This window comes from Lepidochelys kempii, chromosome 10 (genome assembly GCF_965140285.1).
Source record: "Lepidochelys kempii isolate rLepKem1 chromosome 10, rLepKem1.hap1, whole genome shotgun sequence".
NCBI classification, from domain to species: domain Eukaryota; kingdom Metazoa; phylum Chordata; order Testudines; family Cheloniidae; genus Lepidochelys; species Lepidochelys kempii.
In genome coordinates this window covers 72,930,765-72,950,432 of record NC_136389.1, presented here as the reverse complement: position 1 = coordinate 72,950,432, position 19,668 = coordinate 72,930,765, and the positions used below count along the sequence as shown (strand labels likewise).

At 47.2% G+C, this 19,668-nt stretch overlaps 1 protein-coding gene across 2 annotated transcripts in view; it reads right to left on the bottom strand.

Annotated features, from left to right (window-relative positions):
• SLCO3A1 (solute carrier organic anion transporter family member 3A1) overlaps nt 1-19,668 on the bottom strand; it is a 227,932-nt gene that overhangs the window by 33,013 nt on the left and 175,251 nt on the right. For both annotated transcript variants that reach the window (XM_073304210.2, XM_073304209.2), the window contains one exon: nt 14,837-15,100. In XM_073304210.2, the coding sequence (XP_073160311.2) occupies nt 14,837-15,100 (264 nt within the window). The remainder of the gene's footprint in view (nt 1-14,836; nt 15,101-19,668) is intronic.

The window sequence follows — 19,668 nt, the reverse complement described above, 5'->3', positions numbered from 1 at the left end:
GGTTTTTAAGAGTAGGTTAGACAAACACCTGTCAGGGATGCTCTAGATAATACATAGTTGATGACCTAACAAGGTCCATTCCAGTCCTACGTTTCTATAATTCTTTCATTTCTTCTGTGGGGAAAAAATACTAAGAGCGCCCTCTGATTCCTGGTTTCCTTCTCTCTACCTCCATCTGCCTTCTTCCTTGTCCTTCATTATTCCACCCAGTTCCCGCATTAGCCAGTGTGTGTCACGGGTACTCAGGTCAATATTACACCTTCAACTTCTTTTCTTCCTTTTTTATTTATTTTGCAAACTTCAGTCATAAGCAGAGGTAGATTTTAGCTGCTTTCACTTTTTTCTGTAGTATGAAGAAGCTCTTTCTCTGTCTCTCATACACACACACACACACAGAGCAGAGACTTGACAGCTGTGATGGACTGGGCTCCACCCTCCCAGACACACCCAGTGGTGAGCTGGAGCCGATTCGCACCGGTTCGCTAGAACCGGTTGTTAAATTTAGAAGCCCTTTTAGAACTGGTTGTTCTGCGAGGGACAACTGGTTCTAAAAGGGCTTCTAAATTTAACCAGCCAAAAGTGGCACCTTAAGGCACTGACTCCATGGATGCTCCAGCCCTGGAGCACCCAAGGGGAAAATTTGGTGGGTACAGAGCACCCACTGGCAGCTCCCTGCCCCGCCCCCGCCCCCAGCTCACCTCTGCTCCGCCCCTGCCTCCTCCCCTGAACGCGCCGCCCCGCTCTGCTTCTCCTCACCGCCCCCCCGGCTTCCCGCGAATCAGCTGTTCGCGCGGGAAGCTGGGGCGGGCTGAGAAGCAGGTGGCGGCTTCCCGCTCAGGCCCAGGGAGGCGGAGATGAGCTGGGGCAGGGGGTGGGGGGGCACAAGGAGGGCCACCTGCGCCACAGCAGGTAACCCCGGGGGGAGGTGCTGGAGAACCGCTCCCCGCCCCAGCTCACCTCCGCCACCCTCGGCCTGAGTGTGAAGCCGCCGCCTGCTTCTCAGCCCTCCCTGGCTTCCCTCCGAACAGCTGATTCGCGGGAAACCAGGGGAGGGGGTTGAGAAGCAGAGCGGGGCGGTGCGTTCAGGGGAGGAGGTGGAGTGGAGGTGAGGTGAGCTGGGGCCGGGTACGGAGCGGGGAGCTGCTGGTGGGTGCTCTGCACCCATGAAATTTTCCCCGTGGGTGCTCCAGCCCCGGAGCACCCAGGGAGTCGGTGCCTAAGGCACCACTTTTGATGTGATCAGAGGGGGGAGTGGCCGCTCCCCCTGCTCCCCACCTAGCTACGCTCCCCCGCCCCTAGGAGCCAGAGGGACCTGCTGGATGCTTCCTGGGAGCTGCCCTAGGTAAGCACCTCTGGGACTCCCCACCTCGCCCCCCGGCAGGTGCCTCTGGCTCTTAGGGGTGGGGTGGGCACCCACTACGGTGGCCTACGAGACCCTCCTGCTCGGTTCTGGGGGCAGTCAGGGGACAGGGGAGGGGGGTGGATGGGGCAGGGGTCCTGGGTGGGGCATCAAGGAACGCGGGGGCGGTTAGATGGGGCAGGAGTCCCAGGGGGGCGGGGGTGGGCAACGACCCCCCTCATGGGGTGAGGAGGGAACCTGTTGTTAAGATTTTGGCAGCTCATCACTGGACACACCCCACCAAATCCACTGACTGAGAACCTTGTACTAAGCTGCAATGCACACACTGAGTGGTTAAATATGCTCACTCCATCCCCATGATCCCCTGGCCCCTCTGTCTTTATCCATGAAGACCTGAGATCCTCTTGGCCCCATTTCTCTATTTCCAATAAACCAAACATGAGTTGGGGTGCAATTACCTTACAAAGAGAAATTTGACTAATGAATCAGATCCCACATTTTCTACTTCAGTGAGCATTTTAATTATTCCAGAGATAAGACAGCTTGAACAGGATGGAATACTAATACAGGCGAGAGCCTTGCTTTATCTTAATACCTGGTGACTAATTTCTCCCTGAATTAAATGTGAAAATCATTTAGTTTAAAAATTCTCTCTCTGAAGTGCTGGTGAAGCCTCAATGGGCCTTGTTTGCATTTTAAAATATTTCCCCCCTCATTCTGCTCTGCGTATTAGGCTCTGGCAGCCAACTGATTTCTCCAGTGCACACCTCTGTTTTCTCACAGGTTTTTCCTTCTTTTTGCAAAGTTTAATAGCACTGGGCAAATGCAGGGTCTTTGTTAACGCTCTGCTTGGGTTCCATTGGTGAGACTATAATTAGCTCGATCTGGCCCTTTGCAAAGGGCTATTTCAGTTTCAAGTCCCTTTCATCCCAATGGTTTTCCATGCTGCACAAAATACTTGCTTCCTGAGGACTTACTGGGCATAATGAATGTTCGACGGAGACAGCATTTTTCAGATAAACTGAAAAAAAATTTCAGCCTCACATCAGTTCCCAATGGCCACCCTGCCATCTCATTCAGTCCTTTGGTGGCCATCTACTGAATTTGTCCTCTTAGCGGAACTTGGAGGATGAAAACAAAGCTGAGCTCAGAGAGTCATATTTAATATGTTATCTCCTCTTGTGCCTCTGGAGTTCAATTAGTAGAATACCAATGGATTCTGCAAGATGCTGGTTTGCCCCAGCTCAAAGGTAGACACAAAAAAATCTGATAGTTTTTTACAACAGCAGGATACCTTTTAAAGTGATGGAAAAATATATCTCAGAGAGTCATTTAGACACTCTACATGGCCAGTGCCAAAAATACCTTGCAAGACCAAGGGCGAAAGCTTTATCTTGCACTGTACCAGCTTAGAGAGAACAAAGATTATCTTGCAGTATTAATTATCTTGTACATCAGAGGCAATCTGATCACTGGACAGGGGACTGGATGGAGAGGCAGGAGACTTGGGTTTATTCCCAGCACCACCACTGACTCATTGTGTGATGTTCGGCAAATCACTCCACTTCTCTGTGCCTGTTGCCCATCCCATCCTTTGTCCAGTTAGGCCATGAGCTCTTTGCAGTAGGTACTGTCTATTATTGTGGGTATATACTGTGTCTAATACAATAGGGATCAATATCAGTTGGAGCTCCTGTAACATAAAATAGAAATAGTTCAAAAGGGAAGAGGACAGATATCGTGCAGCCTATGTCTTCTCATCAATAAGGTCCACATCATTTCCTTTAATTTTACACAGGAAAGAAAAACAAATTGGAAGCTTTCCATAGAAATAGAACTCCTTTCATCTCAGCTCTGCCACTTGCTCCATTTGCCATCTGATACTGGCTGAGGTGCATCACTGCCTGGGGTGAAATACCTCTGGGAATTAAATTAAAAGTTGTCATGGAGTTTTAAATTCCCTACCGGGAGGGAGGAACAAATGTTGTGCTTGTGGCTGTCTAGACTAGGGTGCAGGAGTGAGCAGTTTGATGGAGAAGGGCTAATCCATGTGTAAACTGGCTAAGTGTGTCTGTATACTACTCTGTAGCTGATCCACAGTGGAAGCCACCTGCTACTGCTCCCAGCTAAGGCTTTGATTCAGAAAAGCACTTAAGTATGTGTTTAACTTTAACATGTGCTCAAGACTGGTCAACTTTAATGGGACTTAAGCACATGCTTAAGGGCTTTGCTGAATGAGCAGAGTCGTTGAGCTCACCTGGTGGACAGTTGTACTTTGGAGCTACAGGCCTTAGTTTCAACTCATACCGATAGCCTGGGAGCAGGGGTTTGTTGCATGCAAAATAAAGAGAGAGTCTCAGAGAAGAATCTGTCGGCCAGAGCAGATGCTGTGAAGGAAGAATCACACTGGGATACTTGAAGGGAGTAACTCATCAGTTCATGTCCCTACCACTATCACCACATACTAATACTGTGGAAATAGATGTCACAAGAGAGATTTTTGCTGTCATTGCAATATCTGTCTTTTTGATTTCCAGTACAATCATAAATGCCTGAGTTTCTCCTCACTATGAAACATTTCATTCAAACTCTTAACAGAAGAGGGCTTTCCACTTTCAGCCATTAGCTTCCCGCAGACCCCTCCCCTTCCTTTTCTTAACATCTCTACCCCCTTGACTTCACTTCTATAATACTCCATACTCCTTCCAGAATCAACAACAAGGGGGCTGATTCTCAGAGGTGCTGAGCAGTCCTGGCTCTAGTTGTGGTGGCATTTTGGGTGCCTGACTCTTCTGACATTAAGGCCCTCAAAGTCATTGGCAAGTACTTTATTTCCAGTGAGTAGCTTTGATTTGCACCTAACCACTGGAAAATACAGGGGATAACCTCCTTATACCAGGGTTAGCTATTCTCCAGAAACAACAAACTACAATAATCATGCTTGAAATGAATTGTTTGGGACACTATTATTGTTGGGGGCCCTTTTTCCAGTGGGTGCATCTTATGGAGACATGTTTTCAATTTACAGTAAAGACAGGAACATAGAAAGCATTGGGGGAGAGAGGTTTAATAGCCTAGTCCTCCTACAACAGTGCAATGAGAAGAGGGTCATATTAGGTATTGAGCCTAAGACCCATTCCCAAGCAATACACATCTTGTATCTGAATCAGAGACAGGCAAAATATCAACCTGGCTGCAGGGTAAGAAAAGAAAAAGAGGGAAAGAAGATGAAGAAAACATCTCATGGAAAGAGACAGCTCATAAAAAAGAGAAGATGGAAGAAGCAGAAAGACATCAAAGATAATGAAATTTACTTTAATATACCAAGCTGTACAAGGTCTCGAGTAAAATTAATATCACAAAGGGCATGAAGAAATCAGATGACACCATGTCAAATGGGTTTCTTGTAACAGACATGGGCTCGAAACAACTACAAATATTCTTACATTGCCATGTACTGTGAAAAGGATTGCTGATCCTTCTGATCTATTATCCTGCCTCTGGCAGTGGCCTTTATTTGACTCTTCAGAGGAAGATGCAAACCTCCCTCACCCCTATCAGCCAGCTGTGCAATACGACCTCATGGAAACAGATTCTCTTCCTGACCCCAGCTGCTGATCAGTTTAGTATGCCCTGAAGCATGAGGCCTGCAAGCCCTTGTGAATTAAGCATAGCGAGTGACATGCAGATGCTGTACTTGAGAAGGGCGAGGAAAGAATGTGCAGATACAGATGACGTGCAGACAAAAGCTCAAGTCACCAGGAACTCTGCTACACTGATGAGAAGCATCAAAGCCTTCTTTGACATGCCCCTACCTAGTTCAAAGAGCTACAGAAAGCAACTAGGAATGTGATTTGGGGCCACGCAGCATCACTTGCATTTTTATGCTGATGAACTCTGTCTAGTTAACAGCTCTGGAGACTGTTCGCACTACCCCTTTGCCCACTTCAGACTCCCTCTGACCTCTTCTCCCACCCCCAGCTCCATCCGTGCTGCTGCCTAGTATGCCCTCCCTGTCCTGGTGCCACAAGATCTAACCCTCTCCTCTTTATCCACAGAGCCCATCAGGGTTGCCTCCTCACCCTGCTGAACAGTTGAAATATTAAGATTTCTCAACATTCCTTCTCACAGGCTGCTGAGACATTAAGTATCTCTACTAGTGATGCCCTGGAGCCTGATCCTGCAAGGTGCTGAGCTCTTCCTGGGTGATGCTAAATCAATGGGAGTTTCAGGGTGCTTGGCCCCTCTTATGATCAGACCTCTGGTACGTTAGGGGCTTTAACTGAGTTCCATGTTTGTCTTCTGGACTGTAAGCTTCTTGGGGCAGAAGCATCAAACACTGGGGATGCGCAGGGAATAAACCAATGAATAATAGTAAACAGATGCTCATTAGAAGAGTTTTAGGCCATAACTCCCCCGTTCACCTTTACAGAGTGACTTTCATGTTGGGGCATTCTAAGGGGGATCATTCTAAACCATGAATCCATTTGTCACCCAGAATCTTCCTTGCTACCTTAACATTCAAAGATATTTGGCGGGGGGTTTCAAAGGCACCTAGGAATGAAAGGGAATTGTACTATTTAGCTTAACAAAGAGAAGGTTGAAGCTAAATAAATTCAGACTGGATATAAGGCACACATTTTTGACAGTGAGGGTAATTACCTCAGGAACAATTTACCTAAGGTCAGGATTCTCCACCACTGACCATTCTTAAATTGAGGTTGGATGTTTTTCTAAATTATTTTGGAATTATTTTGGGGAAGTTCTATGGCCTGTGTTATACAGGATAGCAAGCTAGATGATCATCGTGGTTCTTTCTGGCCTTGGAATCTATGAACCTAAATCCTCTGGACAGCTTTTATGTTCAAGCAAGAGGGTTTCATTCGTAATTGAACTTTGTAATGTTACAGTGCCTTTTGCATGAGGATCTCAAAACACTTTACAACCAACCAACCAAATAATCAAGGCTTGGGAAGCAGGTCATTCTTGTTTCTTCTTTTATAGACGAGGACCACCCAGTGAAGTAACTTGTCCAAAGCCACACAGAGGCAGTGTCGGAGCTGGAGCCGAGAACCCTCGCTCCCAGTCCTGTGCTTTAACCACCAGACCATGCTTCACATTTATCAAATATCAGAATAGCACCAAATGTTAAATCTAGAATGATCCTATAGCATCAGTATAAGGGCAGTATCATTGTAATACCTCAATATTGGGGCATCCTGGGATAATCAGAGCGGGAAGCAGAAATACTAGGGCATAAGAAAAATTCTTCTCATGGCATCTTTGACCCAGTCAAAACCAGGCAGCTCTGGGACTCTTACAAGAGAACTTGATCGTGGTGCGATTGCCAGACCAAATTGGTTCACATCCCCAGAAGCACCCAAACCTTTGGAGGCTTTTCCATGTCTAGACAGAATGATCAAATCTGTGGCACCATTTCCATGGTACCAGAATGCAAAGTGGTAAACCAGGGATTATAACTGGGCTGCAGGATTAAGGGATCAGGCTCAGATTCTAACACATACACTGCAACTCCCCTATCTCCCATTCCACAGACAGGATGCAGAAAACGACAAGGAGGTTATAAGGACAAATCTAATCCCATTAAAGTCAATAGCAAAACTCCCACTGAGTTCAGTGGGAGCAGGCTTTGGCCCTTAGTGCCTGATTCATTGCCAGTGAAATTAATTGGGAAGATTCCCATTGACTTTTAAATGGATTTTTAGGGAGTACATATTATTTATATTACAGTAGAGCCCAATTGGGATCAGAGCCCCATTGTGCTAGGTGCTGTACAAACATATAGGAAGAGACATTCTTTGCCCCCAAAAGCTTCCAATCTCAATATCTACAGGACCTTTTAACTCTCTTCCAATATCACACCCCTCTTTAAACAGACAAACAGCCTGTGGAAGTTGTGAGCGTTCCTCACCCCACATGATCAGACCCAACCCGATTAATCTCTGATGCGGCTGCTCTGAAATAAGCCCTAAGGGCAGAGTAGTTCAAGCATAGAAGCTGGAGAGTGGGATGGAATGAAAATGTCATCCAACAGATTATGCTCAGCAGAAGCAAGATAAGCAGACTCCGAGTGCTAAACTCTGTTCTAATTTAATCCTGGCTGAATCCAGAGCAACTTCACTGACACAACTGTTTTACACAAGTGTAAGTGAGAACAGAGTACGGCCCAGAATATGATCCGTTATGCCTCTGATTTGGGGGATTCTTCCCTTTGCATTACCATCGAGCCCAGACAGACAAACGCAAGAGGAAACGTGCTAGGTGAGAGTACATCTAGAAAGACAAATTGCAGGGTGAAAACCAATCTCCCATTTAGCCTGCAGAGCAAGGTCTCTCCAATCACCAGCTTCTCACAACAACAATAGGGCTGAGAGGCACAGCCCCTAATTAAGAAAAATGTAGCAGAACACTAGCGCTAGCTGGGGAAGGATGGAAAGGGCATTGACAGGAGCCAAGGATGGAGCAAATCACACTATCCATGGGCTAAGAAGTGATTGCAAGGGGCAAAGTGCAAGGGACTGCCCCAGAGAGAGCACACCCCCACCACTGCTGCAGACGGGGTGCACAGGCTGCTAGCTGACTACAGGCACTCTCACCCAGCCCCGGCTCACCAAGGCGTCTGACAGTTTTCACTAATGATCAGTTAGCGCTTTGAAGGTGGAAACCATTGTGCATGCTAATGGTTAATTACGATTATTATTATTATGTCCCGCTGTGGCGTACAGCCCTTTAATTGCCTGGAATCCACCTGTGGGATCTGGGAGCCTCTTGCCAGCCAGCAGCATTCTCTTCCCAAGGCAGAGTTTCCTGGGAGGTGGAACAAGGGAATTTGGCAGCTGTCACACTCAGGTATCCAGAAGCACAGCAAGGAAAGCTGTGAGGAAGGCACTGGGCAAGGAAACAGGGCAGCTGTTCTGTGCAGACAAAAGCTCATATATTGCCGCAGAGACAAGTAGGGGACTGTTGGTTAGTGGCAGAAGGTGCTGCCAGTTATCATTCATTTGCAATGGTAGAGCTAGGTGGCAATCCCAGGCCTAGATCAGCTGGGGGTACAGGCGAGGACTGAGGTACAGTGGCAGAGTTGTACACTGTCCCAGAGTTGGAATAGCAGGGTTGGAGGGGCAGGTCAGGACTGAAGGTAAATTAGCAAAGCTGATCTGAGTGCCAAGCCCTAGGATAGCAAGGGATACTGCAGGTCAGAAGTGAGGTGCATTCACAGGGCTCTATGTGGGGAGCCTAGGACTGGAGTAGCAAGGGGCACTCCAGATCAGGAATAAGGTGCATTGGCAGAGATGCCAGGGAAAACCTGGGCAGCATCTGCCTATCCTTTCCCTGCTGTAAACCCGTGCTATTAGCCCTTCCCTTTCCTGCACTCTAACACACATTCACATTTAATGACACACAAAAGAAGAAAGAGAGTGTAGTATCCCATTCCCAGGTGCAACAGTGTAAAGCCACCACCTGGATTGATCTAGAATATGCCAAACTAGGGGAAAAAAGGATGGGCCAGTTGATTAGGTGCTTGTTAACCAGTGTTCAATTCCCTGTTCCACCCCAGACTTCCTGACTGACCTTGGGCAAGTCACTTAAATCTCTCAGTTCTCTACCAATAAAATGGGCAGAATACCATTGTCCTACGTTAGAGCAGTGCTGTAAGGATAGAGACTATGAGATGTTCAGACACTACAGTAAAGGAGGGCCATAGAATCATAGACTATCAGGGTTGGAAGGGACGTCAAGAGGTCATCTAGTCTAACCTCCTGCTCAAAGCAGGACCAATCCCCAACTAAATCAGAAGTACCATAGATAGATAGAAACACAGGTAGGAATCCACTCTGGTGCCTCCCCAGATGTAAATTCTTGCCCACTAGAACCAGAACCCCAGGGTAACCTCTAATAGCCCATTACACAGAGTTTCATCCTTCCCTCCTTCCGAGTGGGAGCAGAGTTCCTGGGTCACTCCCCTAGGCTGGCCAGGGCACAGCTCCGTTCAAGAAACAGGATTTGATGATCAAGCGTCGTTTTGAGTTTTTTACTTCTGGAACCATGGAGCGACTATATAAGCCAAGGCTTCAGATGACATGACCGGAGTACCTCAGCCAGTGCTAGGTTCTTCAGGGAGTAGGTACAACCCACACAAGTAATGACCAATTGCTTCCTCTCAGAAGCCGTGAGACAATTAACCTACTTAGCTCTGGAACCAGATGAGCCTCCTGCAGTTCTTGGTCATCCTCCTATCAGCTGCCCAGAACCGCTGGTTAAACCAGATGGCACAGCTCCCACTGAAGTCGGGGGGTGGGGTGGGGGGTGGGGGGCAGTGTTTGGGGAGGGGCCGTCACTGTTTCCTTCCTTGAGGTCTGCTCATACGTGATGCCGTTCCATCATTAGAGACCGGAGAAAGCTGCGCTAGGAGCAGCTGTGCAGGCAGCAAGGCGACTCCGCTGCCTTCGATGGCCACTTCTCCTTCTGTTGTTCAAAGGCACAGCTTTCATTCCAGGTTTTAAACTCCTCTGAAGGGTGCTTCTCATCCCAGCATGAAAATAGGCGGGGGCAAGATGCCTCTGCCTCCAACCGGTCGGTCCCTCCCTCCCGTTTAGACCTTGGCAGAGATGTGAAAGGCATTTCCAAGGCTTTGAGTTGCTTGCTTTTATACGAGAGTCACATCCTTTCTGTGTGCTAAGATCTGTGGAGAACCAGGAGTTTCAGCCGATTCCTACGTTTTATGGTCTCCCAACAAAGCTTGCCAGCCCTCAGAACTTCCTTCCACAGCCCTGACTAAAGCATGTTGGTGTCTGGTGTGAAGCACACAGCTGGAAACATCTATCTCAAAGTGACGTGGCTCCTCAGTGTCCACTCAGTTCTTAAAGGTGCAAGATATGGAAAGGACTGGAGAAAAGCATTCAAAAGAAGCTTATTTGAACCCTGAAATTCATCCTTCATATACAACATACACACACAACTCCCCCAGACAGACAACATTTGTCCACACAACAAACCCACAAGCCCCTCGGGAGAGAGACAACATGCAAGTTCCCAGTGTAGACAAGCCCATCAATTGACAGAAATGCACATGCACAAAAACACACACACAACCTCCCTACACAAATATGCACACAGAACATCATCCAACCGGAAACATGTATACACCTGCATATTCACAAACAACCCCCACACCTACCCAAAGATATATTACACAAATACACCCACACACGCACACACACACAACCTCCCTGTGCACAGAGATGCACATCCACACAAATCCACACACACTACCCCATGCAACCAGACACACATGGACATACACACCCGTCCTCCTCGACTCAGCTGCACAAATACATAAATACCACAACCTCATGCACCCAAAGACACAAACACACACTAGCCCATATATACCAACAGCCCATATTTAGAAGGGATGTCACTTATTTTTCAACAAAATAAATGCCAACTGCTTAACACTCCCAAAGGCAATTGTAGTCCAATGGATTTCACAGAAACAGAGAAATTATAGGGCTGGAAGGGACTTCAAGAGTTCATCTAATCCAGCCCCCTGCACTAAGGCAGGACCAAGTATACCCCAGACCACCTGTGACAGGAGTTTGCCCAACCTGTAAAAATCTCCAACGATGGGAAATCTACAACCAGCCTTGGAGTCTATTCCAGTGCTTATTGTTAGAAAGTTTTTCTTAACATCTAACCTAAATATCTCTTGCTGCAGAATAAGCCAATTGCTTCTAGTCCTGCTTTTAGTGGACATGGAGAACAATTGATCACCATTCTCTTTATACCAGCCCTTAACATATTTGAAGACAGTTATCAGGTCCCTCCTCACTCTTCTTTTCTCAACACTAAACATGCCAGGTTTTTTTTCCCAAACATTTCATCAGAGATCAGGTTTTCTAAATCTTCTAGTTTTTTGTTGCTTTCTTCTGTACTCTCTCCAATTTGTCCATATCACTCTTAAAAAGTGGCACCCAGAATTGGACACGGGCCTCACCTGCCAAGTAGAGCAGGACAATTACCTCCCATGTCTTACATATGACACCCTTCCTAATATACCAATGATATTAGCATCACATTGTTGACTCATATTCAAGTTTCGATCCACTAACCCCCACATTCTTTTCAACAGTACAGCCGCCTAGCCAGTTATTCCCCATTTTGTAGTTTTACATTTGATTTTATGATTTCACACCCATTCTCCAATTTGTCCAGATAATTTTCAATTCTAATTCTGTCCTCCACAGTGCTTGAAACCCTCCTAGCTTGGTGTCATCAGCAAATTTTATGAGCATACTCTCCACTCCATTATCCAAGTCATTAATGAAAATATTGACTAGATCCAAGACAGTCGCCTGTGGGAACCCACTAAATTCACCCCCCTAGTGTGACAGCAAAGTCCTCTTTAAATATTTTTTTTCAACTGTTTTGCACCCACCTTACAGTAATTTCATCTAGACCACATTTCCCTAGTTTCCTTATGAGAATGTTATATGAGGCTGTGTCAAAAGCCTACTATAATCATGATACAGTTCATCTATATTTCCCCCCACCCCACATCCATTAGGCCAATAACCATGTCAAAGAAGGAAATTAGGTTGGTTTGGCATGATTTGTTCATGACAAATCCATGCTGGTTATTCTTTATAACCCTATTGTCCTCAAGGTGCTTACAAACTGATTGCTTAATAATTTGTTCCAGTATCTTTCCAGATATCAAAGTTAGGCTGATTGGTCTATAATTCCCTGGGTCCTCTTTTTCCCCCCATTTTAAATATATATGCTACCCTTTGCCCTTCTCCAGTCCTCTGGGTTCTCACCTGCCTTCCCTGAGTTCTCAAAGATAATCACTAATAGCTAGTTTCAGCTAGTTCCTCAAGTACCCTCGAGTGAATTTCATCAGTCCCTGGCAACTCAAATACATCTGTTCTTATAGGCTGTTCTTTCCCTATTTTGGCTTGTGTTCCTTCCCCTTTATTGTTCATATTAATTGTGTTAGGTATCTGGTCATAATTTACCTTTTTAGTGAAGACTGAAGCAAAATGGGCTTTAAACACCTCTGCCTTGTTCATGTCGTCCGTAACTAGCTTTACTTCTCTGCTAAGTAGGGAATTTTCCTTTGCATTTCTCTTGTTGCCTTTTATGCCCCTTGCTCTGTATAACTCATTTTTTCACTTGGCCTTTTTGATTTTGTCTCTACATGCCTGCACTGTTCTTTTGTACTCATCCTTAGCAATTTGTCCATGTTTGCTCTTTTTGTAGAATTCTCTTTTGATTTTCAGGTCATTAAAGAGCTGCTCATGAAGCCATGTTGGCCTCTCACTATTCTTCCTAGCTTTCCTTTGCACCAGGAGAATTTGCTGTTGTGGCTTTAATATTGTCTCTGAGAAACTGCCAACTCTCTTGAACTTGTTTTTCCCTTACATTTTTTCCCCATGGGACCTTATCTACAAGTTCTCTGAGATTATTAATGTTTGCTTTTCTTAAGTCTGTTATCTTTATGCTGCTGCTCTCTCTTTCCCTTTCTTAGAATCTTGACGACTATCATTTCATGATCTCTGTCAGTTAAGTTGCCTTCAATCTTCAGATTCGCAACCAATTCTTCCCTGTTATTCAGAATCAAGTCTAAAATGGAGGTCCCTCGGTTTACTTCCTCCACCTTCTGCAACATAAAGTTTCAATGGAATTTGAAGGTATGTAGTATTCCCTTCCAAACACCCCTAGTTATATCTTGCCATTGTTTGCAAGAAGTGTCTCCTCTCAAACACACAGAAGTGTACACACAGCCAGATTTATCCCTGGTCTCAGCCTATCGACTTCAGTGGAATGGTTTGTCCTTGTCCGCTTTCTGTTGTAGTACTAACCAATCAGAACATCACCCTCTTCTGGAGTGCATTTCTAGGGATACAAACACTATCTGGTATAACTGGGTGACACACAGGCCCCTAGAGCATACACAGTACCTATGCTGCAAGGCAGTCATTCAGCAAATAACTCAATAATGCAGTCTGCTCCACACCACTCTTGAGCAGAATTCCTTCCACTTGGTGCAGCAGGTAAATTGTGTTACATGTTACCATACACGGTTGTCTGAAACTGAGCAATGACCCAATTGGTCTGAACCTCTGCTGTCCTTCACGTGAATACAATGCTCAGATCCAAACACCGATATTCAAATGCTATGGTACTGACAGCCATGAAATTATCTAGATGGATGGAACAAATATGTCCACTGGCAGAAGGGACTGGCGGGTGGAACAGCCAATCTCCACCCATGGAACATTCCACTTCCAAATCCCTGCAGCCTGAAGGATTGGATGACAGCAAATTTTTAAAATATTTCCTCCTTTTATGCTCAAATTTTTGAAATTTTCTGATCACAACTGACCTTCTCCTAAGGAGCAATAACATCCATTACTCAAAACGTTCTCTATTCAAAATCCTTCCAAGCTTCCTTTCTCCCCTCCCTGCATTCGCACCACGCATGCCCCAATTAAGTCGGTAAGGGTTGGACAGGATTAAATGGTTTGGCCCTTGTTTATCAGGAAGCTTTAAGGGATGAGGAAACCAACCCTCTGCTGTGATGACAGCAAGTGGGGGCTGACCAGATGCCCTAGGAGAGCTGTCCTCTCACCTAAAGAATTCTGTAATACTACAGATGTACATGGTGTGTACACACACACATAAACACACCTCATCTGGTGTAATTTGACCTCCTTGGAGTTATGCTGATTTCCACCAACTGAGGATCTGGCCCAGATTATTCTATTCTGACACGTGTTGGCTGTTTTATGCCCTAACAAGGGTTCTGTTGATACTCAGACTGTTCTCTGGCCTTGCCCTTTCTAAAGGCTCCCTCCTAACCCTATTCTGTGCTCTGGTATTTTGCTGTGTCGGTGCCCAGCATTTACTGCTTTACACTCAGGAGCATGGGGTTCTGTTGGCCCTGCCATGGCTCCATCAAAAGGCAGCTCCAAACCTCTTTGAATCAGTCATACTTGCTTTCTTCCTGTCCCCACTGTGCGAGCCGCAGGCATAGCCAAGCTACAAGACGGTGAGGTTCTAGAGAGTAGAAACTCAGCCAAGCTACAAGACGGTGAGGTTCTGGAGAGTAGGAACTCACAAAGTGTCTTGGAGAACTTCTGTCGTCCACTGTTTTATTCCCTCCATTCTCCCCCGTCCCTCCCTTAGCCCCATTTTTGATGAACCCTAATGGCTTTCTCTGGATTTCTACATCTTGTAGCTTAAACCAAAGCCTTTTAAGTGGAACAATGTCTCCCACTAAAATGAGTGCACTATCAGGGATAAGTAAAAGTGCGGGAGAGAAATTCCAACAGGGTTTTTGTGGGGTGGGTGGGTGGGCAGGTGGGGTAGCCAAAATCAGAGCCAAATTATGAATCTAATGAGCTATGAACCTGCCGTAGAAACGCAATGAGTTGCAGGGGAGTTTGTCACCTCTCAGCTGCTGGAGGCAGGAGGCACCGTCCTCCCCTTCGAGTGAGTGCCGCAGGATCCCATTGCTTGGCTTGGGCCTTTCGTAGTCCCGTTCGGGGAGCATGGCTTGCTCGCTCTCCACTGCATGCTCCACCCTGGGGGACAGGGACTGCGGGAATCCAAACATCAAGAGGGACGAGAAGAAAAGTAAGGCACCACACAGCAAGAAGCCTGCCCACCACGCGCCGATCCACCGAGGGTCATCGGGGGTGATATCCAGTTTACCTGCAACGGCAAAGCCACACATCAGTGATTCCAATGGAAGGAGAGAGACACAAAGGGTTAAAGACCCAGAGGGCTAAAGTCAACCCCAGGATATCCCCATTGAGTAGCAATCTAGGTATAAAACAGACACAGAAAGAAACTGCTTGGGGCAAGGAACCTGGCACTTTGGCTTGTACAACACCTAGCAGAATGGGGTCTTGATCCTGATTGGGACTGCTAGGTCATAGAACTGTGAGTTAATATTATTACTGATGAGGAGGGATGGAAGGATCTGGATCACACGATTGAAGGCTGAATGCTTCTGAAACTCAGAAAGGCCCCTTGGCGTTTCTGCGTGACACAAGCTTGCAGACTCAAAACAGCTAGTTGAAGTGACTGTTATCTATTAGTGGCAATGGGATCCAAACAGTGATCTGCTCCATGACACTGCCCCAAGATCACTCATCCCTCCCCAATTACACGCCCCTGCTTATGCTACTGTTATTTGTAGGCGCTGGGTGCTGCCCAAACACACAGGAAACAAGCTCCCTGCTCAGCAGAGTTTTCATTGTAGGGTCACGATCACTTTCAGGAGGGAAAAGAAATGAAACACCACGAAAGGCAACTGGGAAGGAACCTCCCCTGCACTTTTGCATTCCCAAAAGTTACCTCATTCTTCCTCGAGTGAAAAGACCTGTCGCTGGTAGCGGTGGGGTGGTGGCTCACTGAGAGGGATAGGAGGGAGAGTCTTGGCTGTGGGGGGAAAGGAGGGGAGGAGAGGGGCTGGCTTCAGGCTCAGAAGACAGTTCCTATTGCCATTCCTAAGGCAGTTCCTTTGCAGCTGGTGCCCAGCACTCTGTGCTTCCCCTCCAGCATCCTGTGTGCCAATCCCCCTTGCCCTGGTGCTGGTCCCCTGTCCCCCACCCCTCCCCAGCAGCTGCCACCCACACTCCCATCCCTCCCTCTGGCCAGGTGTCTCCACAGGAATCCTGGTGGCTGCAGGGCAGGGAGAGGAGCGCTGACCCTACCTGCTCCCCAACAGCCAGCCTGATCTTGTGTGCCGAGAGGGTTGCTCCAGGCCCTCCTCCTGGTCCCACCCTCACAACACATGCATTGCAGAGGTAGAAAGATAGCCGGGTTCCCCTCTCACCTCAGCGAGATATTGAGGGGGCAGAAAACTTTGCGGGGGGGACATACATCAGTCCCCCAACATTTCCATTGCGGGCGTTCTATCCCTCTCTGCCCCCCAATTCCGCTGCTCCTGCTGGTCATTATGATCAGGCTGTGAACCCCACTCCACTGCACACCCTGTCATCCACACCAAACTTGTTTGGTCCCCAGCTCTCAGCAAAAGACTTCCTGAGCAATTGGTTCAATCAGTTCTCGTGTTACAACCTACACTCTCATGCACTTACTGATGTGGGCTCTCCCATGTAGCAGAGAAAGGTCTAATACGATCCAGTGGCTGGAAGTTGAAGCTAGACAAATTCAGACTGGAAATAAGGCGTCAATTTTTAAAGGTCAGAGTAATTAAATATTGGGACAATTTACCAAGGGGCATGGTGGATTCTCCATCACTGACAATTTTTAAATCAAGATTGGATGTTTTTCTAAAAGATCTGCTTTGGAAATTACTTTGGGGGAAGTTCTGAGGCCTGTGTTGATGATGATCACAATGGTCCCTTCTGGCCTTTAAAAAAATCTGTGAATCTAGGTACCATCATGAGCAATGAAAATTGAAGGGCAATTGGTAAAAGATGAGGGGTAGCATAGTCCAATAGATAGAGCCCTGGGCTGAGAGTCAGGAGATCTGGGTACCGTTTCTGAGGCTCTGTCACTGACCTACTGAGGGATCTTGGCCAACTTACTTCATCTCCTCGTGGCTCTGTTTCCCCTCCCATCTCCTGCCTGTTTCGTCTATTTAGAGTGTAAGCTCTTCATGGCAGGGACTGGCTCTCACTGTGTTTGTACAGCTCCTAGCACAATAGGGCTGATCTCAGATGGAGCTCCTCTGTGCTCTCATAACAAATCATAATTAAATGGATGAATAAAGCACATTTAGTGATGCACTGGTTTTGCTCCCCTCTGGCATTCGCTCACTCACTGCCCAAATTCAGTACCTGGCACCCAGTCTCCCAAGTGCCTATGTGAATTAGTGAGGCTGGGCTGGACATCACCCAGTAACTTCTGAGCCCCTGGAATGCGTTACTCTGAGCAGGCCCCTCAGCCACCCACATCCGTTGGTGCCTTGGTGGGACAGCCTCCCTGGAGAGCTTCTTGCTCTGGTGAGTGTATGAGACCACCCCATACCTGACTCACTCTGAATGTGCTTAGCGTGGCCGTCCAGCTGAGTGCAGGGGAATGATGAGCACACTCTGCTGAGCGAGCGTGGGAGCCTTTTTGCCTTGCTCCTCAGTTTCCCCTGTTATTCCAAGTCAGCAATAGATCCGGCTTCATTGAAGGCCATGGCTGCAACCCGTTTCCTGAGTGCGATTACTAGACCAGGATGGGATGTCTTGGCTCCTGGTCTGTAACCCCCCCCTACCCCCGGCAATCAATCAGCACACAGAAAAAAGCCCATCTGTAAATCATGAGAGTCATTCTGGGGGATAAAATCTGTGGCAGATGAGAACTTCTCTTTCAGACGGAAAGCATAACATTGTGTCCTCTGAAGAGATCCGCTGGGAAAGCAAGGCCAATGTGTGCCTTCGCTCCTGGGAGCTCATTCTTGGTGGGGGTTTGCGTGCGTGTGCGGCTCGAATAACAATCTCCTCTGTGTGTTTTGCGTTATAGTCAATCTGAAAAGCTGTGTCTGACGTGAAGTAATCAAGTTGTCTCTCAAGCGGAGAGGGAAGGAGACACTTCAGTCCCAGGGGAAAATACTGTATAGCTCGAAAATATTTTCATTTTTGAGGGATTGAATTCGTGCCCGTTATTTCCCCCCCTCTGAGATGCATTTCTTTAGCTCCCGGGAATGGTGCCAGATTGACAGCCAGGCCTTCTGTATATTCCCCAGACAGGTGCAGTATGGGCCGTGGAGCCACAATCTCTCCCCCTCACTGCTCTGTCCCTGTGCCTGAGAACTGGCCTGGGAATAAGAGTGCAGTTCAGTCTCCTGGAACATTCCTTTCCTGGCCTCTGCGCTGAGACTGCAGGTCCAGCTGGGGCGTGGACACCCTCATACATCTGAAAATAGATACAGGCCGCCAGTTTGGTTTCCACCCAGCAGACCTCTGAACAACCCTCAGCTGACAATAACAGGCCGTCACCAACCACCCAGGCCAGACCTAGAAAGTTCTCTATGCCCCTGATCATCGACTGAGCCATCCCATCCCATCCCGCTGCGTTTCCCAAAGTTCATGGTCCAATGCCCTCGTTAGCAGTGCCATAGTGGTACTAGGAACAGGCCACATTTGATTTTATTGTTCAGCAGTAAATGTGACCATGTACGCTCTGGAGTGGTTTAGACTCAGTAGTCTGATGTGTGCATGGTTAAAGGAGGACTACACTGTCTATGAGGCAGTGTGTCTTAGTGGGCAGAGCACTGAACTGGGACTCAGCTAACCTAGGTTCTAATTCCTGGTTCTTCCACTGGCCTGCTGGGTGACCCTGAGCAAGCCACTTCCCCTTCTCTGTGCCTCAGTTTCCCCATCTGTAAAATGGAGCTGAGGCTACTGACCTCCTTTGTAAAGTGCTTTGAGATCTACTGATGTAAAAGCTAGGTATTATTATTATAGGGCCAAATTCATCATTGGTTTAACTCCACTGAAATCAGTGGATTAAATGGGCCCACTCAAAGTTTGAACAAGGAGCCCCCTGGCAGGGATGCTGGGTAGTCAGAGGCACTGCCCAGTAAGTTATATTTACAGGTGGGCAAGCAGCACAAAGAAAGCCAGTGAGTGTCTGGTTTTCAGATGAATTTGTACATGCCCCTTGTGTATGATAGAACAAGATACAGTGGCTGTTTCGCACCTTTGAGCCAATTTGCAGAGGCCTGTTCCGAGCCCTGCAAGGCAGCCTCATGGGACGTACAAAATACCGTATTTATGGTGTTGTGATGTGTTGCGATATCACAGAAGTGCAGCACGTTCCCAAAGGGGACAACACCCCTGAAGAAAGATGAGAGACGCTGATAGAGCCTGTTGGAGGGGAGACATAGGCAAAGGCCTTTGAACAAGGCGGAGAAAAGTTCTACAAAAGGGAGAAGCTCCAGCTTTGTAAACTAACCAAGCAGTCAGGAAAGCAGAGGAGAGGATCGGTTGGTTTATAGCTCCCTCTGCTGGCAAAGGGATAACATTGGCAATGAACAAAGGGTTCTGCTTCTTGAACAATAATGTACCCATCCACCTACAAAAATTTAAGCAGGAATAGAAGTTACTTGAAAACGTTTTGACACTCACACATAAGAGCTGCCACATGGATCAGACTACTGATCTAACTAGGATCCAGCCTCTGTCAGAGACCAGCTCCTGACTTTCCTAATAGTCTGAGTTTGTGGAATGGCGGGAAAGTGGGGAATCAAGACTCCTTGGTCTCCTCCCCAATTCTGTCTTACAGGGAAACCCAGGGCAAATGACCCATCACAGTGC